The sequence below is a fragment of the Xylocopa sonorina genome, chromosome 4 (assembly GCF_050948175.1).
Source record: "Xylocopa sonorina isolate GNS202 chromosome 4, iyXylSono1_principal, whole genome shotgun sequence".
NCBI lineage: Eukaryota > Metazoa > Arthropoda > Insecta > Hymenoptera > Apidae > Xylocopa > Xylocopa sonorina.
The window spans coordinates 15,332,012-15,344,302 of NC_135196.1; the positions used below are offsets into that span (position 1 = coordinate 15,332,012).

Below are 12,291 nucleotides of genomic sequence, written 5' to 3' on the forward strand. Positions count from 1 at the left end.
CGCGTTTCTGCAGCGCACAAAAGTGTCCCGAACAAAGCGCGAATTAGCATCGATGGTATTCTGCTCTCGTCGAAAAAAAACCTCCCTGCATACCCCTTATGGAGGGGATGGGGAGGATCGTAAGAGGGGTTCGAACTCGGCATTCTCTTTTCGCGACTCGTGTGTACGCTTCGAGTGTTTCCCTGCCGCATATTGCACGTCGTAGTAGGTAACGTGTACCCGGGACTTGTAGAGCCGGTCGATATCTTAATAATAAATACAAGAGAGGGGTTCGCTCTGATGGCTGGTTGGTGTGAGATTGAAGAAGGGTGCTGTGGGGAGGTGATTGGGGGAGGTGGTGGAACGGCGCTACGTTACACTACGGTGGGATAAAGAGGGCCTGCTGTGCTAGATAGGGTGCCACGGCGAAGGAACGCCGTGTGCCGCTGAAGGGGGTGAGAGCCCAAGAGAACGAGGCGGGTATAAGAGGGGTGGGTAGAAGGAGGTGAAGATCATTCGCACCTCGAGGTGTAATGAGAAAATTTGAAATATCGTCTCTCTCGCACCTCCGTCCACCTCGAAAAAAATACAACACTGTCGCTAGTCGTAAACGGGTGATCCAGCCTTGCCCCAGCCCCCTTCCGTTACTCCGCGGGAGATTATAAAGAGACGGCTGGTCCAAGGTATTCCTCCCTTTCTTGCCATCGCGTCACGCGCCATCACCGCGCATAGTTTGCTGGCGTTCAGCGCGGATAACCACGAGACGTGTCTACGTCGAAAACAAATTTCAACGAGATCATCGATCGATTAATGTCAATTAATCGGCGATAGTGGAGAGCGGGAGAGAGGGAGAAAGTGAGAAAGAGAAAAAGTCGGAAAGACGAGGATAAATAGAAAAGAACGAGACGGGTTGATGATTCGCGCTGGGCGTAAAAATAGATGGACCCGCGCGCGACAGGCAGAGTAGATGCAGCGAGCCGCGAGAGGGAGGCTGATCTATTCGGGATATTCTACTGGCGGTGCACAAAGAATGCTCGGCGTTTGACGGGCTACGACACTGCGCGCCGCCAGCTGCGACACTTGCATGCCGTGCGTGCGTGCGTGCGTGCGTGCGTGCGTGCGTGCGCGCGTATGCTGTGCCAGCTTGAACGCGTGGTCATTCGCGATGGCCCATTTCGTTTCAGAATTATACTACTCCTTCTTCTTCTCCTTGACGGACAATCGCCAAATCGGGGATACGCGAGACCCGAGTTGATCCGAAAGTGCGTGACCACCCAGCCTGAAAGCACTCCCGTAGCGATCACGTGTATCGAATCGGTGAGTGGCCGTGGATCGATCGATGCTTGTGCCGCGCCGTCAAACTCGGATAACCGTCAGTTTAGGCAAACGTTGTAATCCAGCGTCTGTAGAGAGACGATTCATTCGCCGATATACCTTCTCTAGAGCTTCGAGTGGATATATCTATTAGAAATCAATGATCGAAGAATCGAGCGGGAGTAATCGGAAAAAGAAGGAAAGGACCGCTCGAGTTTCCCGTAATCGGCCAACTTAAATTCTTAACAGCCGATTGTTGATAGAACAACGACAAAAGCAGCGTCGTTAGGAACGTTCAAAGAAGCCATTATCTTTCAACGACTTCCGCCGCTAATGTGACGATCGCGGGCGGACGATCTTTATCGGCGATCTCCTCGATCCTCTCCATCAGCCTTAGCTCCATTGACTAACGCCCTCCTGCCTGCCTGCTTGCTTCCTTGCTTGCTCGCTTTTACCTCCCTCCCTTCGTTCCACCGCCACTGGCTCTGCCGCACTTTAGCAGCCACTCGTGCGACACACCGGCTATGTACATACATAACGCATAGCATATACGTACGCACACGCAAACTCGGCACGAACCTCGACAGCCTATCGATACCCCTCCGCCATTCCGATGGACGGATGTGCACCGAGCTCTCGGCTACGTATTTATGCTTCCCGTATCATTTCCTATTCATTTCGTAATTATCGATAACATCGTCAAGGCTTTTCGCAGGAAACAATGAGTCGTTACTAAAACTCCCTCGCCCTCCCCCGTACTTGCCCGCGAACCACGTACTTATTTACTCGCTTACGTCTTTCTTCCTCCTCGCGACCGGACGTCTTATTTTCCGATCCTCCACCCGTGTCACTCGTCGTGTCGATCGTCTTTTAATAGAAAAAAAAAAAATAAAAAAAAAAACAAAAAAATTTTCTTAATACTAATAATCGATCGGTTACCTAGAGGTACTGGCCGATGTATATCGCTTACTCTCTGCTAGTGTTTCCAGATGCGAATTAATGAGTTTAACATATGCCGTTGATGTACCGATCGATTGAATAGGCAAACCGCTGGAAACCCGGCCCGAGGACGCACATGTTTGTCGTTACCGTTTCTTGCGCTCACGTCCGCTCTTGCGAGAATAAGCGTATCTCTATATAAACGCAACCGATTGTATCGAAATCCGATTCGCTGTTTCGTTTGATTCTAGAGGGCGACATTGGCGGAAAAGGAAGTTTCCGCGTTAAAGGAACAACTCGCCGCGGCAAATGATGGGAACTCGAAGACTGAGGGACAAAAATTGTCTCAGACTCCACAGGGAAGCGATCAGGTACAGCAGGTACACGATGCGAGCAATCCCAGGAGGACGCCGAACAGTAACCTGGAACAGGAACTACAAGCGAAGGACAAAGAGGTGAGTCCCGTCATATTTTCCTAAATCTGTCTTTCCTTTCGATGCACGCCGACTGCTGCGCGTTCAACCAAACTATACCGAGAGACGTGCGAGTACTCGATAGAGCACGTGGTGTATCCCCCTACTCAATCTCTCTCTCTCTCTCTCTCTCTTCGTACGCGCGAGCACGCGCCCGGCGTATCAACCGGTGAAATTCATCCCCGAGTGCACTTCACCTTCCCGATTCGTGATAAACGCCTCGAATCGGGCTCTGTGATACGCAAAGTGTGACTAATGGCAGTCCGCGAACCGACGGAATTGGTAATGAAAGAAGATCATAAATAGGAGATGCGGTGTATCGATGAATATTCATTCGGCCTGAGCTGAGACTCGTTTCGAATTCGACGGAGACGGTTCGCGTTCTATCCACCCGTTCTACTCGTTCGCTAATCGCCCATTCGCGATTAATCGAGTCGAATCGAATCGTATCGAATCGAAACTACTTAAAGTAACGAGCCAGTTGTTGTACGAGTAGTGGATATCGTATCTGAAAGGAATTGGCGTCGATGCTGCCGCATTTAAAAAGCGGCCCCCGATTCCACTCTGGAAGAAGGGTTTGGACACAAAGTGGTCAAACCCTTCAGCCTGCCGGTTTACGGAACGTAGTCTTGGAGGAACTTTTCGCGGGCCTTCGCGCGGAGGGTGCATAATGCCAGGCGGAGGGAACGAACGACTCTTTTAAACAAAAGGCGAAAACACTTGAAGCGCGACGGTAGTAGGCGGCAGGCAGTGTAGCCGACGAGAGCGTGTTCCGGCGCGTGCGAGCGAGAGTAAGCGAGCAAGCAAGCGAGCAAGCAAACGCCAGAAACGAGTGATAAAAACACCGCTAAGAGTTCAATAAGTATCCTGCTTAGGGCCAATAATGCCGCTACCTACCCCTTTCCACCCTCTATCGCCGCCCCAACCGCTTCCACTTTCCACACCGGTTGCTCCGGTATTCCCGTATTCGAAGGAAATCGTTCGCTTCAGCCGGTTGTAATCTTGAAGCCGATAATCCAACCCCCGCGTGACTCTTTTTCAAACTTCCCTTCGTCGAAGGGTAACAGCTACGAGAGAGCTTCGGCAATAACGCCTTTTCATGGATAAGAATTTGTTCCGCGGACAATGTCTTTATTGAGAAGCCATCGCGTAACGGGGATGATTTTTATTATTCCTCGATTAAGGGGTGCGAATAGAGGGAAGTAAGAATGGTGGAACCGGGCCGATCGCTGGCCCGGACGGCGATAATCACCAGTAAATAATGCGACAGTGTCGTAGCCTGGCCGAGGAGTAGACTCGGTCGGAGGGTGGCCATTATCGCCGGCTACCAGACGACGCAAAGGAAATCAATGCCAACGCGACCGATTTAATGTACCGAGTGTGTGTGTGTGTGTGTGTGTGTGTGTAGCTTCTCGATTATACGATAAATAACGCGCTCGGATCCAGCGACGATGGATTTTTTTGTTTCCAGCCACGTGTTATTCAAACACATTGCGCAACGTTACGTTCGTTTGCAATGCTGAAGAAAATACGAAATCGAAAATCGAAGGAAACGTGGAAATGTGTTTTACCATCAGGCAAACAATGCTTACGCTTCAAAAACTGATCGAATACACGTATGTCTGGCATCTACGTAGCAGCAAATAAATTTTATCGCGACACCACAAATCTCAAACGTCTTAACGATGGTCGATAGGACGCTTTCACATTTTCGATAAATCGCGCTTGATAACGCAAGAAATTGATAACAATCCTGGTTGTTCTATCTCGATGTATACGAGATACGAGTTGGCAAAAATTGCCAAGTCGGAGATCACGTGTTAGATAAGCGCGGTAATTACCAAGTAGCGAGTATCGATGCTCGAACGCTTTAGCCGATCTTTTATCGAACGGAATCGAACGAGTGCCATTTCGAATAACGATCGCCTCCTCGTCCGATGCGAAAAGTATGGCAAGCGTTGGCTCGCGTCGCCAAGAACGATTGACGGAGCTGCTGCTGGTGCGACGCGACCGATCGGATCTTTGATCTGTTCGCGGGGAAAAATCACGAGATCAAGGACAGCAGGCATCCTCGTGACGGAAAAGTGTTCGCAATTAGACCTCTAACGACTTTGTTTCTACGTTTCGCGGCGCGTTACACGCCAACCGAAGAGCCTGGCACCGTGGCGAGATGAAAGAGAGACAACGCGCCGCCGATGCCAACACAAATACGCTCGGCGAGTGTTTCAAAACACGTTGGCTAATGTACCCACGGAGCGATAGATCAAGAAATAACCGAGAACGCTATTCGCGCCTCTCCGCTCTCGTCCCGAGCGAGGGACGACGAGAAGGTACGATCTTTCGCGGCCGGCCAGACTTCCTGCTTCGAGTAACTATACTTACGTATTTAAAAGTGAGTAAGTAAGCAACCGGTAAGGCAAGGGTACTCTCTCGCATGGACCAAGAAGCCATCGCGGAGATATCGACGACCGCAGCCATGCTGTGTTCCAACGCCGCCGCGCCGTCCCGCCGCCTCGCGCCGCTTCGCGCCGCTTCACGCCGCCTCGCGCCGCCCCACGCCGCTCGACCGATCGCTTATTACGCTATTTGCTCTGATACTACCAAGATTTCCTGATAATTGCCCCGATAACGAGCAATCGAGTGCGCAATACGCGCCGCGACAAACAATCGCCATGGACTCTCTCTGCTGCCGGTACACTTATCTCTCTAACAATAACTAAACCGAGTACTCGATACCAACGGTTTTCTTGCGAAACCGTACACGCGCCCATTATACCCGCTTATATACATACGCGTATCCGCGACCAATTTCGACCGTTCCAGCCTCCCATCTTTTCCCTTCTCCCTAGAAAACGATAAAGCCAGCTGTTCGTTCGTATATCCGTAACGTCGTTTGCGTTAAACGAGTACACAATCTATAGACGGTATCATAAATTTCGATTTCACCACCAGCCACAAATTCTCTGTACTACCTTGTAACATTTGTGTCGTCAGCAAAATTCTTTAAACACACCGAGTCCAAACATTTGCCTCGCCGATAAAAAAATTGGTTAATCTCTCGAGTTACCCACGAGAAAGGTCTGTGTAATTACGCGTGTAGCCAATAACGGTGTTGCGTGCCGTATCGTACAACACTGTCGAAAATCTGCGAACGATCTACGAATTTCCCAAGTTTCAAGTACTACCAAAAAAATATAGCTCTGTCTGTGTAACCGGTGAAATTGCGTTCCGAACGAGGACGATACGCGTCTCTCATCAACGCGGGATGTTCCACCCAACCCCGCTGTAACCACGACGCGTATCCACGACGGATTTCTCGTTTCTAGTTCGTTTCAACCAACGCCATCGCCCAATGATGCTATGATAATTTCCCAGCTCGAGAGAGAGAGAGAGAGAGAGAGAGAGAGAGAGAGAGAGAGAGAGAGAGAGAGAGAGAGAGAGAGAGAGAGAGCACGATCGAGACAATTAGAAATAAGGAGGGAAGGGAAGACGCGCTCGATACCGAGAGCCCGGGGTACCGGTGCATGTGCACGCTCTCGATAAAGGAAAAAAGAGGGAGAGAGGAAAGACGAGCCGGATGCTCCATCATCGTCGGCTGAAACATTAATTAGAAAATCTGAATAATTAGGAACTAACTTTTACGCGATGTGTGTAAAACTCGGCTTCCCCTACTACTACGATCGTACGTCGCGCCACGTGTGCGCGTGTGTGCGTCGCCGGACTGCACACGGGGGAAGGAGGAGACTGAACGGCAGCGGTTAAACCGCCCCCTTTGCCCTTCCTACGGAGGGTGTATACCTACTTTTAAAAAGGGTTTCCCAGTTTCAACTGGTCCGATCGATCCCCCTTTTCTTTCATCCCCGAGATGCGTATCTGGTCACGGCGGCCGCTGATTATATCGTAATTACGGTTTTAAGTATATTTCATCGAGCACGCGAACCATCGCGAAAACTCGTAACATCGTACGTACCGAACGGTGATGAGAGAAATCGCACGATCCTCGACCATTTTCTATTAAACTTTGGACAACAACCCTTCGTCTCGTAACGAAACGAAACGAAACGAAACGAAACGAAACGAAACGGGAAACTCGGAGGACCGTGTTCGGGGAGGGCGGCTGAAAAAACCATCGCGTCTCTCGAAATTAATTTTTTTTTCCTGGCCGAGATAAAAACCTAACGAAGCCGCGGCGCGCTTTATTACGCGAAAGCGAACGACGGAAGAGGCGGAGAGACGGAAAGACAGTGGAGAGGAAGAGGGGACGCGGTGTATTCAGGGACGAGGAAAGAGACAGGGACACGGAAAAGGGGGATTGATATAGGTGTTCCCGGTGGCGGGTGGCGGAGCAAAGGGATGGCACCGGGGTGGCTGAGACACAAATACGCTGAAAATTAGATTCATAACTTTTCTGCTGCGCTTTCGCGGCGGAACGACTAAAGGCCGGCCGGGCTAGTTAAAAATTCCGTGTGCCCGCGAATATCAATCCCTACCCTTCCTACCCTCCTGAAGGCTGGCCGAGCTTCCAACCCCTCATACACGGCAAGAGATCACCTACGACCTCACTTTTTCACCCTCACTCCTCCTACTACTACTACTACTACCACCACCACCACCATCACCATACCCGACTCGCCGTCGTGTGCCTTTTCCTCGTACACGGCTGGCTCCATCGTCCAGACGGCCGACCAGAAATTATCTCCGTTTTTCCGCAAACGCGATTAACCAGAAGCGTCGTCGTCGTCGTCGTCGTCGTCGTCGTCGTAGTCGTCGTCGTAGTCGTTCTCTCCCTCCGGAACCGAAGGGTGCCGCGATTCTCCTTCGGTTTTCGACTCGACTCTCTGTCGATTGATAATTCACGATTAATCCGCCACGATGGGGACGACCACTCTCTCCCTCATCGCTGTGCGACTACCCGAAATCTTTCCATCTCCCTCTCGATCTCCCTCTCGATCTCCCTCGATCGACTTTATCGGTGAAAGGAAAATTCCACGGCGTCTGAAAATTTACAAATTTACAAAGACGATCGCGGTTGCGAAATAACGTAACAACCGGTGTGCCTCATCGGCAGGGGACAATTCCGAGTTTTCAGCGGGTGCGTATACAGTTGGATTGGCAACGTGTCAAAGGCTCGTTAGCCGCGGGCTCGCAATTCACGCGCGCAACAACGCTCGCGGAATATAGGTTCGAAAGTGTAATAATAACGGGCCGACATTCCTTGGCGGCGCGGTTCGCGAAGCGTACAGTAAATCGAGCGTGCGATACAGACCGCGCTGAATTATCGTCAGATAAGAATTCTCCCGCGACGTTTATTCGCGGCCGAACAAAAACTGAGCGTGTATCGCTGCTATCCGTGTCCAAACCGCGGACGGTGCATTATTACGCAACCTGTGTAACGTAACGCTCGAGTTCTTAGATTGTGTTCCGCATTGTCGGGGGGCTTTATACGATTTCGTGCTCGTTCGAAACCGAATTGTTCCCCGTCTCCATCCTCCTCCTCCTCCTCTTCTTCTTCTTCTTCTTCTACTTCTTCTTCTCTCGACCACTTTTTATTCCCCTCTACACCTACTCGTTTCCATCGAATTATGATTAGCTCGTTTCTTTTTAACCCGATTTTCGTACTCGGTTCGGAACTATCGCGGTCACACTTGTCACAGTTGTGATATTTCGAATCGATCGGTACCAGCTATTAGTAGCGGCTCGCGAGCGGTCAGTCGCGAGAGAAAAAAGAAAGAGCGGCAAGTAGCCGGAGGAGAACGGTGCGAGAAGGGGACCGACTCGTCTTTTTGTCTTTGCCACCGAGAGACCGCAGAGGCTTTCATTTCGAATCCTCAATCACCGTCGGTGATCAATCACAATTGAATTCGAGCGACGAGTACGCGGCAGTCTGCCGGGGGAGGGGCGGTTTCAGAAGAGGGAAAGAAAATGAAAAAGAAACGAATCCGTAGAGAAGACGAGTCGAAGACGCGGACCACGGTTTCAGCTTCCGAATCACTTCTACTTCTATGGTAGACCATAGGTATTATGGTATAATAGTATATGTATGTAACGGTAAACAGTGTTGGGAGTAATTATTCTTATTTATCTGTTTACCGTAGCTGTAAGTTATCTGAACTGGAGGTTCGCACGGAACAAACGGGAAATCGGAGGAGACTGGCCCGGTCCGTGGATAACGTTATAAATTCCGCTAGTGGCACGGCGATGGGAGAAGGGCGGAGGGTGCGGAGAGTAAAAAACTCTTATTTAAAAATGTATTTACCGTCTGGCTCGCAAGGATCGCCGCGTACGCCCGGAAAGTTCCCCGTTTACCCCCGGTTAAACGCGCGTACACCCTACGCCGCTTTACCCGGAGACGTAGAAACCGCACGGTGGCTCCCAGCCACCCTCCCGCTTTGTTATCCGCGGCCGCGTGGCCGCGTGTGTGCAAACGTCGAGGAGAAGAGGCGCGCGTGCGCGACCGAAGGAAGCCGCGGAGACCTTTCGAACCTTTTCGACCACTCCACGCGAAACAGGGGGAAAATTGCAACCCCGATGGCACTCGACGAACCTCGCGGCGTACTCGATTGTTGCGGATTAGACGGCATTCTCCTCCTACTTCTTCTTCCTTCTCCCGTCCTACCGTTCGGAGATGGAAGAACGACGTCTCTTTTCTCGTTTAGATTCTTATATATCTATACAAACGTTTTATGCTTATCGTAAAGTGAGCAAATGTCGCGTAACGTTAGTAGGGGAAATTCGCAAATGCGATTGTCTCTTAGTGTTGAACCACGTCTCGTTAATTAACGATTAAGAATCGTCGAGTACAAGAGTTCGGGCACTGTCCGTCTAGAACGCGTTCAAATTGAATCGTAGAGCAGGCAAACGATAACGGTGTTCCATTCGAAGCGGGCATTGTCTTTCCGCGGCAAGCGTCAAAACCGTAACTTTCATCGGACAACTGCATCGTATAATAGGTACGCGTGTAGATGCACGCGGTCGCGCGCATGTTGCGACGTTCCGATTTCGAACTTTACGTCGAAGCAGTCCGCGGGAAACGTATTTGGGATAGATGGATGAAACGTAACTATCAAAGTTGGCGATCGCAGCTTGACGGCATTTTCCCACCGTTTCGCCCGCGCGCAACCGGAACTCACCCGCCCTCCCACGTTCGTCCTCGACGCTTGCTCACAATTTATATTACGACCGAGGCGCGCATATAATTAATTTAATTAAACGCTCCGCGCTGAAAATCGTCCTATTAGTTCGGCAACTTTTGACGGCTGCTGCCTGCCCCATCCCTCCCTCGTGCTCGCTGTTTCTCTGGTTCGTTTTCCGCGCTTCTATTCATCCCCCTTTGCATTTTCGTCGCTTCGCCACCGACCGGGGAGCAACTTTTTTTTTTTTTTTTTTTTTATTCCCTTTTCTCTCTTTCTTTCCTTTTTCTCTCCATCTCCCTTCTATCGTTCGTCGAGGCCAAGTTTTCGGATAAACACTCGCCGAGTTGGATATCCGAATCGAATGGTTCGTTAACGCTTTCCCGCGAATACTTTCTCCTTTCTTTTATATCGTATCCCTCGGAGACATTGCGAGGCGGGAAACACGCCGGATGAAAGGATGAAACGAAATCGAGCTGTCCAAGTGTCGTAGTTTTCGCCATTCGTCGTACTGTGAAAATATGTTCGAGATAAAGGTTTGCAATGTTGTTTAGTAGACCAGCCGATTAATCGGTAGTGTACAACACCGATGCACGCGGATCTCATCTTTCGACGCGAGTGTCCTCGAAGAAATTCCTCCGGGCGGTTTCCCCGCTCGCCCCGGTACAGATTTAACGGCTGAGAAAACAGCTCGCAATATTTCTCCGTCCCTTTCAAAGATACTCGCTGAAGCGAACTTTCAAATGCTCGATGCGATGTCGATTACTCTTGCCAGGCTGGTGTCGCGGTGGGCGTTGATAGGTTAATTCCGACGGTTTGACAACACGCATAGTTTGACTATGCCAAGACACGCCCGGGCGCGACTCATCGAAACGGTTTACGTTTGCTGCGTTACTTTTAGATAGCCGCGAAAAACTAGGATACTCGAGTCAACTACCGTTGACTAGTTTAGCTGGAGTAAGTTTAGCGTGAGAACGGAGAACCGGGAGATAAAGCGATCGAGATGGTAAGCGCTCGATTTCCCCGGCACATAAGGGGTGCAGGTCGCATCGCGGTCCAGCTCTAAACTCCAAAGGGCAGTCGGCCAGGCTTCTTGGAGCTTTGCCGGACGGTCGGACGGTCGGACGGACAGATTGCGGCTGGCCAAGGAAACCACCCTCTGATCTCACCCCGTTTCAGGATTACGGTTACTTCGAGCCTCCTCGTGCTACTCGTGCTCCCCACCATCTCCTGTCCCGTCCCGTCCCGTCCCGTTCCGTCCCGGCCCGTACCGTCCCGTCCCGTCCCTCCGTCATTCACGCTCCTCTGTCCGTGCTTTGTCATTTGCTTAGGGCCAATCTACGCCGGAAATCCCTTCGGCGGTGCACCTTCTATCCGGCAGATCGGTGATCGTGATTCGATGCGACTGCCGGCACAAAGCCGTCCAATGATCGGTCCGGCCGCAATCCCCGTGCTTATCGCACCCACCCTCGCTCGGCTCTGTTCGCGCTGACCGTAACTCCGAGGGGTTGCTTTCGCGATCACCCACGAAAACTTGGATTTTCAGATTCACCTCACCCGACCTCACCCGACTATCCGGATAGATAACCAACTATATACATTAAACAAAGTTGATTAATCGACGAATCGATTCGAATTTCGAACGCTGACACGTTACAGTTCTATTTATATATATATATATATATGTATGTATGTATACACGTAGTTGTATGTAACATACATTTGTATGCGTGCCCGAAACCGGAGACCCCTTATCAATTATCAGCAGCAACTTCCGCGCGTGGACCGATCGGAACGAAATAGTTCATCAGCCGATTCGATAATTTTAGGCGCTCTCCCATGTGTATACGTAACCAGCTTCGTCCGTGTACTGATTATCTTTACAGTCTTCCTGTATATGATCGCGCGGTCGTCCGACGACGTTCATTCCTCGAGAAGGAGTCTTTATCAACCGGTTCCCTTCGTACGCTGTTTCCGAACGGGAGACCATATCGTAATGATAAACGAGTGAATTTCTGAGAGTTTCCACAGAAAATTCTCCTCCGCTCCATTCTCTCTTCGCGTTCCAATTCGAATCCAATCGTGTTTTCCACGATCCTAGGTTACAATTGTATTATATCGTGTATAATACGGTTCACGTATCGTTTGTTAGATGTTTGGAAATTACGCCAAAGCTATCGATACGAAGAAACTCGACGCCAATGGTCGGTACGGCTGTTGCGGGAAACTGGGGTTATCTGCCATCGAATACATAAATAAGTTTATACATTTCGGCTAATCGTGCGCGGCACCGTTCGATCTCGTGAAACAGCTTACTGTGCTCTCTACTACTCTTCGACGCCCGCTCCAAGGATGGAATGGTCCCGCGACCGTCTCTTCCTCCTATCATTTCCAAATCGTCCGCGTGCGTGACAAGTCGTCGATCGTCGATCGTCTATCGTCGTGCGTATCCCCGT

At 50.6% G+C, this 12,291-nt stretch overlaps 1 protein-coding gene across 4 annotated transcripts in view; it reads left to right on the forward strand.

Moving 5' to 3' along the window:
• Positions 1-12,291, forward strand: part of Cut (homeobox protein, cut) — a 66,160-nt gene that overhangs the window by 16,011 nt on the left and 37,858 nt on the right. For all 4 annotated transcript variants that reach the window (XM_076894084.1, XM_076894081.1, XM_076894083.1 and 1 more), the window contains exon 2: positions 2,484-2,687. In XM_076894084.1, coding sequence (XP_076750199.1) covers positions 2,484-2,687 — 204 coding nt within the window. The remainder of the gene's footprint in view (positions 1-2,483; positions 2,688-12,291) is intronic.